At 38.7% G+C, this 16,780-nt stretch overlaps 1 protein-coding gene across 1 annotated transcript in view; it reads left to right on the top strand.

Moving 5' to 3' along the window:
* The window catches only part of MYBPH (myosin binding protein H), a 94,345-nt gene that overhangs the window by 68,847 nt on the left and 8,718 nt on the right, over nt 1-16,780 (top strand). Inside the window, exons 5-8 of the mRNA XM_077481112.1 lie at nt 4,988-5,183; nt 13,754-13,893; nt 14,164-14,323; nt 16,040-16,176. Coding sequence (XP_077337238.1) covers nt 4,988-5,183; nt 13,754-13,893; nt 14,164-14,323; nt 16,040-16,176 — 633 coding nt within the window. The remainder of the gene's footprint in view (nt 1-4,987; nt 5,184-13,753; nt 13,894-14,163; nt 14,324-16,039; nt 16,177-16,780) is intronic.

The raw sequence follows: 16,780 nt of genomic DNA, 5'->3' as shown, positions 1-16,780 counted from the left end.
CAAACTCCATTTACACAAGTGTGTGTCAACAACTTTTAGATAGGCTTTACATTGCAGAACACTGAGATTAGGATGAGCATGCAGTGGGGTGTGGTGCAGGGGGTGAGAAGATTTGGAAGAGTTGCTGTGTAGGCTGTAGAATACAGATCACCAAGGAGCTACATTTTAAAGTCCCGTTGAAGCGTCTGGTTTTATTACTGTAATGAAGGCAGGCCGCATTAACAGTCATAGATGTGGGCATCCTTTTTAATATTTTAATGAACTAGTGTACTGCAGCGAAGGTTAGAATACCCTGTGCTGACATCATGCTGGAGATCTGGACGACTCCTCAACACAGAGCACAATCGTCTACATCTCTCTCTACAGTGGTCTGATACACCCTCTGCACAATGCTCAGATCTGCAGAGCTCACTTTGACATACACTATATTACCAAAAGTATTGAGATGCCTGCCTTTACGGGAACATGAACTTTAATGGCATACCAGTCTTAGTCCGTAGGGTTCAATATTGAGTTTGCCCACCCTTTGCGTCTATAACAGCTTCAAGTCTTCTGGGGAGGCTGTCCACAAGGTTTAGGAGTGTGTCTATGAGAATGTTTGATCATTCTTCCAGAAGCACATTTGTGAGGTCAGACACTGAAGGCCTGGATTGCAGTCTCTGCTCTAAATCATCCCAAAGGTCAGTCAAGTTCCTCCACCCCAAATTCGCTCATCCATCTCTTTATGGACCTTGCTTTGTGCACTGGTGCGCAATCATGTTGGAATAGGAAGGGGCCATCCCAAAACTGTTCCCACAAAGCTGGGAGCATAAAATTGTCCAAAATGTATTGATATATTGACGCCTTAAGAGTTCCCTTCACTGGAACTAAGAGGCCAAGCCCAAACCCTGGAAAAACAACCCCACACCATAATCACCCCTCCACCAAATGATTTTGACCAGTGCACAAAGTAAGGTCCATAAAGGCATGGATGAGTAAGTTTGGGGTGGAGGAACTTGACTGGCCTGCACAGAGTCCTGACCTCAACCCAATAGAACACCATTGGGATGAATTACAGTGCCTGGCCTCAAAAATGCGCTTCTGGAAGAATGGTCAAACATTCTCATAGACACACTCCTAAACCTTGTGGACAGCATACCCAGAAGAGTTAAAGTTTTTATAGCTGCAAAGGGTGGGCCAATGCAATATTGAACCCCACGGACTAAGACTGGGATGCCATTAATGTTTATGTGTGTGTAAAGGCAGGCGTTACACAATACTTTTGGTAATATAGTGTATATTGTAGACATTTCTTTATGCTTGTGGAAAAATTAGGTTTTCCAAACTCCAAACTAGATCACAGGATATCACCATGCAGATATTGTAAATGTGATTTTTGTTTAAGTAAACGTATCCCAAATTGTAATTTCATCGGACCATATGCTGAATCAATGCATACAGAGAGGTTGTCTGTAATGAAAACTGCATGTCAAAATGGTCAGAAGATTCAGAGATATAAACTAAAGTAATATTCAAATCTCAACTTTTCCCATAAAAAAATAAAATAAATAAATAATAAAAAAAACACACTTGGCCTTGCCCAGCTTCCACCTGCATTTATTATGATGGACAGCCTCCCTAAGGCCCCTTTCACACTGGGGCGGGAGCGGTGTCGGCGGTAAAGTGCCGTTTTATTTTAGCGGCACTTTACCATCGTTTTAGCGGTGGTATGTGCTTTGCCAGCGATATAGCTGCACTGCCCCATTGATTTCAATGGGTAGGAGCGGTTTAGGAGTGGTGAATATACCACTCCTTCACCGCTCCAAAGATGTGGCTAGCAGGACTTTTTTCACCGTCCTGCTAGCGCCCTGCTCCAGTGTGAAACCCCTCCGGCTTTCACACTGGAGTGAAAGGGGTCGGTTTTTTCAGGTGCTACACAGGCGCTATTTTTAGCGCTGTAGCGCCTGAAAACCACCCCAGTGTTAAAGGGGCCTAATGGGTAGAGACAATTAAGAAGTGGAAGGTGGCAGAGCCAAGCTTGGCCTTTTAGGCTGGCCATACAATGGATGCCACTGTTTGGCCAAAAAATGTCAAGCAGGATTCTTCGGCAAAAGATAATTGAATAAATGACTTATGCTGAATTAAACAAAGCTATAGTACCTACCCACCTTATGAATCTTGGCAGGTTCCTCAAGCACCAGCCGAAATTTGCACAGTGCATGTCTTTAGAAAAACACTTTAGATTTGCACATAACTAAACTTGGAGTTTAAATTGGCTAAATAGCATCCTATATGCAAAAAATATTATAGTTCATTTTTTTAAAAATAGTAGTTACAGCCCAATAGAAAGCCTGTATTCTGTAGAGACGCACTCTTGCTTCTTTTGGGCCGTGTCTGCTTGGTCGAACGTATAGCTTTTCAATCACCAAAGACGGATCGCTGTTTCCATGCAGAGGGCAATGATCTGTTTCTGCAGGTGGTGGGCAGGATTTTCTATGCACTTTCTGTTTTGATGCTCCTGGAATGTATATTAGGTGATTTAAACTGAAAGTTCAAGTTGAACTTCAGAAAAATTCCAATCTTTCATAGTACTGAGATAACATTTTTAAAAATTGATGGATATATACAGTATACTGTATGTGTATGCTATATTAAAAGTAAACCAATAAAAAAGCAACACATTTGCCAAACTATTTCTTTATCTTGGAACTGTGACCAGATCATTTCTTTTTTTAGTTTTGGATGGCTGTCAAAACTGTTATATTCTTATCCAATTTTTATTGTTGTCTGTGTCCCAGTTAAGTAGGTTTTTACTTCCTCTTACAATGCCAACAGAACGTGCAGGGGAATTCCAAAAGCTCACCGTTGTATTGAAACAACGAGGCTTTGAGGCAGATTTTTTCTTACAGGAGTTGAGAATGTTCGGTGAATATATTGTGTGAATGTTCAATTATTCAATCTTGTGCAGAATAAACATGATAAACATTATTTTACTTACACATCATTAGACAATTTATTCTGTGATGTTTGTTAACTCCTTTAGTTAACCTGTCTCTCTGTCTAATGCCCTGTACACACGGTCGGACTTTCCGACGGAAAATGTGTGATCGGATCGTGTTGATGGAAAATCCGATTGTGTGTGGGTGCCATCGGACTTTTTCCGTCGGAATTTCTGACACACAAAGTTTGAGAGCTGGATCTAAAATTTTCCGACAACAAAATCAGATTGTTTAAATTCCGATCGTGTGTAGACAATTCCAAAGGACAAAGTGCCACACATGCTCATGATAAATTACAAGACAAAAGCTATTGGCCACTGGCCTCTTTATAGTCCCATCGTACGTGTTGTACGTTAACTCGTTCTGAACTATCGGATTTTCCGACAACTTTGTGCGACCGTGTGTATGCAAGACAAGTTTGGACCAAAATCCGTTTGAAAAAATCTGAGGGATTTTGTCGTCACAATGTCCGACCGTGTGTACAGGGCATAATTCTGTCTAATTCTACCTAGATAGGGTTGGAGGGACATCTCCCCAACAGGTATAAAAAAGAAAAAAAATATAAAAATTGTAGATTTCCTTAAAGTGGATGTAAACCCCATTCATAAAATTTGATCAAAACACATATATCTGTAGTGTTTACTTATCTCCCTCCAAAGATCTAAGTGTTGTTTCTCTCTGGTGCTTCATTCCTCTTTTATCAGTAAGAGTCACTTTTGACAAGTTCTCCGACACATGAGATAACATGAGCTAAAAATTTGTGGGGAGGGAGATAAGCACTGACCTTGTCTATTCAGAATACAGCTCTGCATGTTCCTACTTTCCTCTGCCTATGTGGGGGGGGGGGGGGGTCCCTTTCCTCCAATCAGCTCTCTTACAGTGTAAGTTCTGCCTCTCCACTCTTCCCTATGCGCTCCTGACAGATGAAGAAAGATTATTAACATGATCTGCACTTTTGAAAGGGTGTAGAATGGGAAAGACTGCAGATATACAAGTAAAATCTATGTAGTAGATATGTGCTATGTGTGTTACTTTTCGTTTTATTGTTTTTTTGTTTTTTTTATTGTTTTTTGGGTCATTCAGTATGATTGAAAATTCGAAATAATAACTAACTATAAAATTATAGGTATTGGAATTTCCTTTCAAATTTGGCTGTTAGTCAATGTGCAAATTTATCCGAAGTTACGAATTATCTGAAATAACAAATGCAGCATCTAAACAAATGGGATGGAATTAATTATTAATAATAATAATAATAATAATAATAATAATAATACGTTTTTATTATTATTGTTATTTATTATTATTTATTCCATTTGTTTAAATACGGCATTCATTATTTCGGATTGTTCGTAACCCCAAGATAAATTAATATTATCGTTACGTTTTCTAACAGCCAAATTTGAAAGGAATTTCCAGTACCTATAATTTAATAGTTAGTACTAGTTAAGTTATTATCAGTTAGTTATTAATTTAGATTTTCAGGTTTTCGAATTTTCAGATTTTCGCTCTTTTGAATTTTCATTCTTATTTAGAATTTCGGAATCTTTGAATTTATGCATTTTTGAATATTCATATTTACGCATATTTGGAAAAATGCATGAAACGGATTTCCGAATGAACAAATTTGTCTACTTAGCAGGAGGATTTGTCTCTTCTCTGTGTATCATCTGAGGCTCTTCACTATATGTGAGGATTTACATCCACTTTAAGCTGGCTATGCACTGATCAAAATTCAGCCAGTCTGATTGACTTGTTGGAATTTTTTTCCCAATCAACAGTGTACTGGCACCAGCGGGTGCAGTTGTCAATAAATGTCTTGGCAGGGAGGGATTCCTCCATGTGCCTCTTTTGTGTGGATGGAGGAATCCCAATGGCTGAATAGAAAAAAAACTAACTAGTGCTTGGCTAGCTTTACCCTTCCACACTCTTACAAAAAATGTCTGTTTTTTTTTTTTTTTTAGTTTGGTTTTGCTATTTTAATAATACAATCTATGTCATTCTTAAAGGGTAAGCCAAAGCCTCAAGTTACCTGGACTAAGAGCGGACAGCCCCTGGACCCAAAACAAGCCAGTGTCAGGAATAGTGATAAAGATACTATTCTTTTTATTCGTAAGGCTGAACGAAAAGACTCTGGATCATATGAGGTCTCAGTAAAAATTGATGACCTGGAGGATAAAGCCAAGATTGAAATACAGATTGCTGGTAAATATTGGGAACTATAACATTATCTTGTGGGTGATTGTATATGCAAACAAAAATTCAGGTTCAGGGTATTGCTATAACCAAAATATGCTGTGTACCAAAACATAAGGGATACCAAAGCCCAGATAATCGTGTGTATCTGTAGTGGGGGGTATTTTCATCAATGTAAACTCCAGCTATCAAGGAAATGAGTACTAAATACATCACTTAAGGCCTGGTTCACACCTACGCATTTTTTAGCGTGTTTTCAGTTTTGCAGAAACACACTACAGTCCATTTAACATGGTTTCTCCTATGGATGTAGTTCACATCTGTGCATTTTATGGAAATGGCCAAAGACTTTTTTTCTGGTTTTTGGTTCCATAGACTTCAATGGATCAAAAGCGTATATTGAAAAACGCAAAATGCACCTGGAATATGCAAACTGCCACCTGCATAGGTGTGAATCAGGTCTAATGCTGCATACACACGATCGGAAATTCAGCCAGCAAAAGACAGATGACAGCTTTTAGTCGGAAAATGCAACCGTGTGTATGCTCCATTTTGCTGGCCGAATTTCCTCCAGCAAAAATTTGAGAGCATGTTCTCAATTTTTCAGACGGAAAAAGTTCCGATTGGAAATTCCAATCGTTTGTAGCAATTGTGATACGCATGCTCGGAAACAATTCAACGCATGCTTGGAAGCATTGAACTTCATTTTCTCGGCTCATCGTAGTGTTGTACGTCACCGCGTTCTTGACGATCCAACGTTTAGCAAACTTTTGTGTGACTGTGTAGGCAAGCCAAGTTTGAGTGGAATTCTGTCGGAAAAAAACATAATAGCTTTTTCCGACGAGAATTCCGATCGTGTGTACGTGGCATTAGACTTAAGCCCCATACACACTATTAGATTTTATTTTATTTTGTCTTCAGATTTATCAAAACAATATCATATCAGATCCAACCCTAAAGCCACGTACACACGATCATACTTTCCGACGGGAAATGTTTAATGATAGCCTGGTGACGGTAAATCTGACCATGTGCTCCATTTGACAATTGTTGTCGGACTTTCCGCCAACAAATGTTGGCTAGCAGGTTTTCAAATTTTACGTGGAAAAATGTCTGTTGTCTGATTTTGATTTCTCAGAAGCAAGGACGAGCCAGAAGCGGTCGGTCTTGTAAACTAGCATTCGTAATGGAGAATTAACATTCATGACGTGGCAAATTATGAAATCTCCAAATGCAGTGCACATTCCCTTCTTCTTTAATGGGATAATAATGAAGCTGCTTTGCTGGTGATACTGATGGGGTTATTGCAAACAAATTTTCAAAGGCTTTTTTTTTCTAGTGATAGCAAGAATAATATGCTTTTTTTAATTATTTGGACAAGTTACCACAACACCATTATCCCATAGTTTTTAAGATAAAAGACACAACTATGTTGGTGTCCCTTGTCAATTTTACATTGTATTTTTTTTAAATGTAACTACTCCCAAAATGTAATTTGAAGTAAAACAAATAGCCAAGTATTAGTCTCCAAATTTTTTTTATTGTACATACAAAAAAGAAAACAAATAAAATTTGACATGCTATCTGTCAATATAACTTAACCAAAAAGTGCATTCTATGCATCCAAAAATATAAAAAATATACAAAATCAAATCATTATTATTCAACCAAAATAATGTCAAAGCAATAACTCCAAGGCCAATAATAAGTAACACATTATCTCCTTTGATTACGCAAAATGTCTGGTTGACGAACGGCCGTTCAGTAACGAACTTAAAAGCACAAACTTAAAAGCGCAAAATGAAAAGCCCGAATCAACACTCACCAAACTTCTACCAACAGGAAATTAGCAGAAGGAGCCCAAAGGGTGGTACTAAAGAGCTGAAAAAACGCATTGTACGTCACTACATTTGTATTTGTTGGCCAACAATTGTGTGGCCGTGTGTATGCAAGACAAGTTTGGGCCAACGCCCTTTGGACAAAATTCCATGGTTTTGTTTGCCAACAATCTGATACGAGGCTTAAGAATTTCAAATTGTATGCAATCAGGCAGGCCCTTGCACTACATGGTTTTGGTAAATCTGAAGACAGAAATATGCAGAAAATCCAATAGTGTGTATGGGGCCTCAGGCAGCTTTTAGGTGTATTGTAAAAAACCTAGTCCATCAACCTTACAGTTTACAATGTTTAATGGCAATCTTCTTTTCCTTTCTTTATTACTGAAAATTTTGTAAGACTTGTTGAACATGTTACAATCTTACAAAGGCAGTATAATGAATGATATAAGAAGGTTTGTACCACAAATGACCCTGACATAAAATGTTATCACTGGATAATGTACATTTTATATTATTATAGACCAGTGATACTCAAAAGACCAGGGCCTGGTAATTTCCAAAACCTTCCGTACAGTAAAAAAAAAAAAAATGTATACTCACTCAATGGTATGGGAATACAAAATATGTATTGAACTTCTGGAATGCTTTGGATACTTTGGATAAGGCTAAGTGTCACTGTGGGGTGGGGGATGTAAAGTTCTGGAGGGGGCAACGGAACTCTGCAGCCAATTTGCTGGCCCTGTTGGAAATGTGTGTCACTGTGAGGGATAGGGTCTCCAGTGAGATGTGAGATGGTGGCTTCCTAAGGTGGCTGGGGGGTTTTCAGGGCCAATATGGGAGAATGGAGGGCACTGCAGAGGTGGCGAGCACATTGGAGCACTGTTGGGGGCACTATGGTGGGGCTAGAGGATCTGCAGCAAGCAAGGAGGCACTTTGGGAGGTTGGCAAACACTGTGAAACTGAGGGCTCCTAGGGCACCTGGGGGCACTTTGAGGGGTTGAGAGGCAGTGCAGGCCACCATAGGAGGTTGGTTTGCTTTGTGGGAGCTATAAGGCACTGTGGGAATTTCGGGGATCTGCAGTTAACTGGAAGCTAGGGAGGAAAAAGATTAAGGGACAGTTCATACCACATGCAGACTAGTGTGTTTTGTTCTGCATCAAAAATGCATGGAAAGTAGGTTATATGGTTTCCAATGGCATAGTTTACACCAGTGCTTGCAGTTCCAGTGCGTTCCAGTTCCAGGAAAAAAAAAAAGAGTAGAACATGCTGCATTTTTCCTGCACTGGACTATACTGTAATGCTGTAAAAGGCATTAAAAATGCACTGGAATGCACCTAAATGCACCGAAAACGCACTGGAACACAAATGTCCTTATTTAAAAGAGGGGGAAATGCACTGGGCTGCATCAAAAATGCATTAAAAATGCACTGGAACGCATAAAAAAGCATAAAAACTGCGCACTCAGAAAAGCATCTGGAATGCATCCGGACTGTGTTTCTATGGTGTGTGGCCCTCAAGCAGCATTCTGGTAGGCCTTAAAGCACCTTCTGTGAGTGTCACATGCAGATCTTGAACTTGTGCTTAGAAATGTTATTGATAACAGTCAGAACAGGCTGAGTGTAAAGGAAAATATCAGCTCAACACTCAACAGATATTTTTGAACTTATCAAAAAGATATAACAAAATGCTTTTAACCCCTTCACACCAAGCATACTCAAACATACTCAAACATGTGGACCTATTGGACTGTTTTTTTTGCTTGGAGCCGCATATTTGCATATCTCCCTTTGTTCTGGGAGCACGCCGCAAAGCGTTCTCCTAGCACAGAGACCAGGGTCTCACTGAGAGCCCTGGGCCCCTTCCTAATGATCAGGACCCGAAACTCCAGATTCCGGGTCACCTGATCGCTGTGATAGCCTCTGATTGGGTATCATAGTGATCAACCACTGTTAAGCCCGCCCCTGTGTTTTTGCTCTCTGTGAATGGTGGAGAGAGATACACCATATCTCTCTCTCTCCTTGCAGAGAAAAAAAAATGTGTGTGTAAACAAACAACAAAAAAAAATAATAATAATACTAATAATAATAAAAAAAAATGCAAAAAAAAAAAAATACCAAGCTCAAGGGGTGATCTAGGTCAGTGCCAGAGTTAGTTTTTGGGTTAACATCAGGGTCAAAGCTCAAGTTCAGGGTCAGTCTTTTTTTTTATGAGGATTTTTTTTTTAATTACTATCAGTATCAGTTAGTGTCAATGTGTTTTAGGTAGGATAAAAAAAAAAAAGCAAAATACACACTATTAATTTTGGGCTATACTACGAGTACAAACAACAATTAACATACACATATGTGGTATCGCTGCAATCGCCAGGAGCAGGAGGATTTATTTTGGGTTGTTCTTTGGTTGAATGTTATGGTAGTAGCAAGAAATATGCAACTAAATTTAAAAAAGAATGATTTTCTTTTACTATTTTATGACAGTTTTCCTTTGATAATAATAAAAAAAAAATCCGGAGATATCCATTACCATTTAATCACCAAATAAATGCACAATGTGTCCTAAAAAAATGCGGTATAATCCACCTGAATGCACAAAGTACTTGCGATGATATCTACGGTTTTACTAACAAATGTCAAAGTGGCAAAATTGTGCTTAGGCATTTCCATTTGTTTTACCCTTAGGCACGATGAGGTTAACTGTATAGTTAACAGACCAAAAAGGACTAAATAAGAGAAGTTCATTAGTAGGGTTTACATACACTTTAATGTATAGCTTTCTAGATTAGCCAAGGGAACACTATAGGAACTATTTATAAATGTTTTCACACAAGATTTGCACATACTGTACATACACATATATTGTTAATCTTTTGACATCATATAAGTCAATGTGATATTTTAGATAAAAATGACATGCATTTTCATATAGCTGTTACCAGCAAATCCGGGCTCCGTTCCCTGCAAGCTTTGCGACGCATAGGGACGGAGAACGGCGCCAAATTCAAAAAGGGAAACACACACATTACATACAGTATAATGTAATCTTACAGATTACATTGCTGTATGTAATAATTACACATCCCCTTTGTCCCTAGTGGTCTGCCCAGTGTCCTGCATGCAGTTTTATATTATAAAAACTGTTCTTTATGCCTGGAAACTGGAGATTGTCCATAGCAACCAAAACTGTCCCTTTACATCAAAAATGGTTTTAGACCAGCTAGAAAACAGCGATAATAAATTGTAATCACTCGCAGAATTGAGCGATAGCGATTTGTGGGGAGATCCGTCATCAAATACTGAAAAGTAATGACAGTGACAATTCTGCAACTGTGCAAATTTCTGTGTTTTTGATTTGATTACATTATTGAATAATTTTTATTATTATTTGGTATAATTATTTATAGTTATTTATTATATTTTAATTTATGATTTTGTTTTTCAAATTTTATCATACCCGGGTTGTCTACTAGACTCTGGTTTGGACAGATTTAAGTGAATTATTCCTAAGAATTACAGGACTACAATATAAAACGCCAAATTTTCATGCAAAACATTGTACTGCTTTCAGCACCTAAAATCCGAATAATCGTACCGCCAGGGAGGTTAAAATGTTCTTTACTGTTAGAGCGGCAAGGATGTGGAATTCCCTTCCACATGCAGTGGTCTCAGCGAGGGACATCGATAGTTTCAAAAAACTATTAGATAAGTACCTGAACGACCACAACATACAGGGATATACAATGTAATACTGACATATAATCACACACATATAGGTTGGACTTGATGGACTTGTGTCTTTTTTCAACCTCACCTACTATGTAACTATGTAAATCTGCTGAACAGTATGCAGATCACTGTTCATAAGCTTCATTTAGAAATACCATGTAAAAACATTTTGTTTGTAGTATTTATACAGTTTAATTCATCTGCAGTTCAAAGAGGTGAACTTTATTCTGAATATGATGCCAGTTAACCTCTTGCTGCCCACGTAATGTAAATGTGTGTCTGAAAAGAGGATGGGGTTTAACCGCTTCCGGACCGTCCCACGTATATTTACTGCGGCAGGGTGGCCCGGGTGCACAAAATCATATACACGTGCACCACGATGGCCGCCGCGACCCGCCGATGGCCGCCGTGACCCACAGATCGTTCACCGGAGAAACGGAGCAGCGGTGAGCCAATGTAAACAAGGAGCACCGCTGCTCTGTCAGTCAGGAAAAGAGAGAGATCGTGTTTCAGCAAAGCTAAATCACGATCTCTCTTTTCCTCCAGTGAATCCACTCTCCCCACAGTTAGAAACACCTCCCAGGAACACATTTAACCCCTTGATCACCCCCTTCCCTGCCAGTGTCATTTATACAGGGATCAGTGCATTTTTTTTAGCTCCGATCACTGTATTTGGTGTCACAGGTCCTCAAAAAGTGTCACTTAGGGTCAGATTTGTCTGCAGCAATCTGCAGTCCCACTAAAGATTGCAGATCGCTGCCATTACCAGTAAAAACTATTTTAAAAAATTGAAAGTACCTAAATCAATCTCCTATTTTGTAGATGCTATAACTTTTGCGCAAACCAATCAATATACGCTGTTTTACCAAAAATATGTAGCCAAATTCATATGGTGGTGACGAGATTGGCCAGTCCTTTCTGCTCTCCAGGTGTAAAGACACTGTTAAACAAAGGGGTTAAAGCAACCTTGTCAGGTGAAAAAAAAAATACATGCTTTTTAAACCCCTTATCAAACCTTAGTTTACCCTTATAAGCTCAACTTAACTACCGCTGCCCCTTCTCCTGTTAGGTGCTATGCCCTGTACACACAGTTGGACTTTCATACGGAAAATGTAAGTTCGAATCGTGTTGTCGGAAAATCCGATCGTGTGTGGGCTCCGTCTGACTTTTTCCCGTCGGAATTTCCGACACACAAAGTTTGACAGCTAGATCTAAAATTTTAATTCCGATCGTGTGTAAACAATTCCGACGGACAAAGTGCCACGCATGCTCAGAATGAATTAAGAGACCACAGCTATTGGCTACTGGCCCGTTTATAGTCCCGACGTACGTGTTGTACGTCACCCCGTTAAGAACGATTGGATTTTCCAACAACTTTGTCCGACCGTGTGTATGCAAGACAAGTTTGGCACAAAATCCGTCTGAAAAAATCTGATGGACTTTGTTGTCGGAATGTCCGACCTTGTGTACAAGGCATTTGTTTTCTGTTAATTTTGATTTATTTATTCATTTTTAACCATTTAATATTCAAACTTTATTTTTTTCATTTTCATTCATTTAATTTTCATTCAATTTGTTTTATTATTTTTTTGGGTGGATTGGTGAATGTAGACCTGCTTTTTTTCATTTTCATTCAATTTGTTTATCATTTGTTTGGGTGAATTGGTGAATGTAGACCTGCTTTTTTTTTCATTTTCATTCAATTTGTTTATTCATTTTTTTTAATGAATTGGTGAATGTATGCCTGCTTTTTTTTATTTCCATTCAATTTGTTTATTCATTTTTTGGGTGAATTGGTGAATGTAGGCCTGCTTTTTTCCATTTTCATTCACTTGTTTATAATTTTTTTGGGTGAATTGGTGAATGTAGGCCTGCTTTTTTCCATTTTCATTCAGTTTGTTTATGAATTTTTTGGGTGAATTGGTGAATGTAGGCCTGCTTTTACAAATTTGAAGTACATTATACTAGTTTGCAGCCTAATTAGGATGCTAATCTGTTCAAAAAGTGATGTGGATCTCTTCTTAAACAGGCACAGAGGGCTGATTCTATGCAAATTGGTACACTTTCATGTAATGCAGAAGTGTAGCAAATGTTCCAGGCTTTTACATAATCAAGCAAAACAGGGGGCGCAAAGTATTGCATTTAATACGCTAAACTGCGATAGTCTGGTAAATCTGTAATTTTTTCAATGTCAGACACACAAAATGTGGGATATTTGTGGATGTAACAACTGTAACTTTTTAAAATATATGTCCCCCAGTATGCATTAAAATGTAGCCACCCCCTTAACTTATTGCTACAAAATATGGCAATTGGGCGCTTTTCAGTTGGATGCCACCGACCTGTGCTGATAATGTCACAGTATACCTCAATATTTTTATTGGGTTGTGGTGGGCTATTTAAAAAGGTACTACATCTTGAATATAAAAAAAAAAAAACAATACGTGGACTTTTCAACTTTTTAGGTACTCGAGGACTACACAAAAAAATTATCAAAAATATATATATTTATTACATTGACATGACATAACATTTACATGCAATAATTTTATCTCCCCCTTAATTCAGGGATTCTCATGTACAAGATCTTACAACATAAATTCAAATCCAGCAATCTGTCTATATTTGATGAATCTTTATTAGTTTGAGGCAGCCATAGGGATCCTATTTTCCTTTTTGTGATGTCCAATTTCCTCAGTGTAATGCACTCATTTTATCTTATCTACTCCTTAGGATGTCTGAAAGAGAAATTCTGTTTCTGTATTAAGATCATGAATCATAAGCAACTCATATAACATTGCTTTGAGCATATTACTACTATTACCATTATCACCCTTATGTCATTTTACAGTAGCAGTCTGTGACTGCCTCTGCTAATATATGATCTTTAATCAAAGACTGTCTCTAATTTACTATGGATAGTGTGGTATGGTGATTTGAGCAACCCTTGTGAAAGGGTGAAACTGTGCAAGAGAAAAATGTTTGCAGCCTCAAACGTGTTGTGTTTGCTTCTTTTAAGAACGACCTGGTCCACCCAAGGGTATTAAGCTTGTGGATGTATGGGGCTTCAATGCAGCTCTGGAATGGATCCCACCACAGGACAATGGAAACGCAGAAATTACAGGTTATACTGTGCAAAAATCAGATAAGAAAACTGGGGTAAGATGTTAATTTTGCAGATATTTTAATAAAATGTAATATGAATACAATTCTTGTTATCATGATATTCCACTGCACTCAAAAAAAGTAGGCCTGAAAATGGAGAAGTGGGCCTTTCCCCCAAAAAAGTATGTATGTTACAGCATTCATTTTTATTGTTATTATGGTAAATGGTTCATTAGTTTGTTGCAAATTGAGACACAGAGATAATTGAATTTGTTTTATTTTCTTAAAATGCATATTTTCTAATGGGCAAATAATATCTTTCAGGAATGGTTTACAGTCCATGAGAATTATCGCCAAACTAACTGCACTATTTCTGACTTGATCATCGGCAATGCCTACTTCTTCAGGGTATACTCTGAGAACCTGTGCGGACGTAGTGAGACTGCTGCCACAACTAAAAATCCCGCTGTAATAAAGAAACCAGGTAAATTAAAGTCAATTTGTTGGTGCTGATTGTTTGTGGCTCAGCCTGTCTCAGCCCATCTAATACTTATCTAAAATCCATCTCGATCCAGCGATGTTACAGGAGTGTCTCGGCTGCCTGGAACTCTTCCACCTCATTGGCTGAGACAGTAGCGTGGCGCCATTGGCTCCCGCTGCTGTCAAAGTCAGTCAGCCAGCCAATGAGGAGAGAAAGGAGACAGGGCCGGGCCACGGCTCCGTGTCTGAATGGACACAGGAAGCTGTGACTTGGGTGCCCCCATAGCAAGCTGTTTGCTATGGGGGCACTCAACAGGAGGGAGGGGCCAGGAGCGCCAAATAGGGACCTGAGAAGAGGAGGATCTGGGCTGCTCTGTGCAAAACCACCATAAAGAACAGGTAAGTATGAGGTTTGTAATTTTTAACTAAAAAAACAAACAAGACTTTAATATCACTTTAAACTCCTGGTATTCACAGGAAAGAGTTAACAATGAACAGTGCAGTCTTGAGATAGTCTGCGAGTTTGGAAGAAGGAAAAGTAGGAAGGAGTAGGGGAATGCCTTGTCATCCTAGGTTACATGGCTGTGTTTTTCATAGTTCTAGTTCCACCATACAAAGATGACTCTATAGAACTCTACAGGAGAAAGGGACCACCCTAAAACAGGAAACCAGAGTTAGTGACCAAGGCTTAAAGTGATTGTAAAGGCTGAAGGTTTTTTATCTTCAAGCATTCTATGCATGAAGGTAAAAAACCTGTGTGCTGCTCCCCTCACGGTGCCATAATACTCACCTTAGCTCCCCCCCGATCCAGCTATGTGCACGAGAGCCTCAGCTGTCCCTGGATCTCCCTCTCTTCATTGGCTGAGACAGCAGTTGAGCCACTGACTCCCACAGCCAGTGAGCCAATGAGGAGAGAGTGGGGGGCTTATGGACGCATAGAGCAGGGCTCAGAAGCGAGCGTGCGCCAGTGCACCCAAAGCAAGCGGCTAGCTATTGGGGGCACTGGTCAAGGGGGGAAGAGCCAGGAGCGCTGGCAGGGGACCCGAGAACAAGTAGATTGGGGCTGCTCTGTGCAAAACCATTACACAGAGCAGTTATTGTAAGTATGATATATATATATATTTTAAGCTGAACCTTTAAACTTTAAATTTGAATACAGGCAAGGATAACAAAACTGCAAACTCTTTAAGCTAATAAATCTGCTTCTTAAAGTGCTTAAAAAACAGAGTTTATCTTTAACGTATCTTTAACACTTAATGCTAAACTACAGGCAAAAATCTGAACATAAAGATGAAATAGTATATAAGGGAGCTGTTTTACCTGCCAGAAGATCTGTATTGCTGCCCATCCAGTCCTGAGATTTATATTTTGAAGGTGCATATTTCAGGGTTGTCATCCTTATTGTTACTTTACTCCTTGGTGGTTCAGTCACTTTACTGGAACAAGTATATGCATATGAGGGGTCTGGATATCAGTACAGGCTTTGTCCTGATTCAGTGACTCACTACTAATAGGTGAAACTGAATATATTCTGCTTCTAACATCTGAATGCAGTGCCAGCCACCTAGTAAATAACAGAGACTAATGCATAACCATGAAATGAAATGCCTTTTTGGTCCTTCTGTCTGTCTCTCTATTCTATGCTTGCATTTAAAAACACAGATGAAAGTCGGTCTTCAAACATTATATTTCCTTTTATTTTCCTATTTTGTATCTATAGAAAATACATACAAGCCTCCTGAGTATAACGAGTCTGCTTTGTTAGAAGCACCAAAGTTCACTCAGCCTCCTAATGACCGAACAACCACACATGGATATAGTACTAAACTAGTGTGCAGTGTTCGTGGCACGCCCAAGGTAAGACATTTAAATAAACATATAAATATACAGTATATAACTTTATACAGGTATTAGACATATCTGTAGTATTATTACAGTGTCAAAGCAGTCTGAATTAGTGTTTATAAACAATACTGCTCCAGACACAATTATACAAAGTAACTTATTGTTACTTTTATATAATTCTGTTCATTCATCTGCAGATCAAAGGGATAAACTTAGATCTGCAAATCGGTTACAGCAACCTGTTGCTCTGCTTAACCCCATATTAATCTTTAGTTCACTCAAATCCACCCTAATTAACTCCTTAGTCTCCTTCTATCTTTAACCACATGCCTACTGGGCACTTTCACCCCTTTCCTGCCCAGGTAAATTTTCAGCTTTCAGCGCTGTCACACTTCGAATGACAATTGTGTGGTCATGCAACACTGTACCCAAATGAAGGTTTGTTTTTTTCACACAAATGAAACTTTCACACTTTTGGTGGTATGTAATCACTGCTGGGTTTTTAATTTTTTAATAAAAAAAGACAGAAAAAAAAAGTTTTTCTTAGTTTCTGTCAGTATATTTTGTAAATAAGTAATTTTTCTCCTTCACTGATGTGCGCTGATGAGGCAGCACT

This window comes from Lithobates pipiens, unplaced genomic scaffold (genome assembly GCF_037356315.1).
Source record: "Lithobates pipiens isolate NorthernLeopardFrog02 unplaced genomic scaffold, aLitPip1_a1.2 Scaffold_16, whole genome shotgun sequence".
Taxonomy (NCBI): Eukaryota; Metazoa; Chordata; class Amphibia; order Anura; family Ranidae; genus Lithobates; species Lithobates pipiens.
The sequence above is the reverse complement of the archived record's forward strand: the minus strand, read 5'-3'. Positions and strand labels throughout refer to the sequence as shown.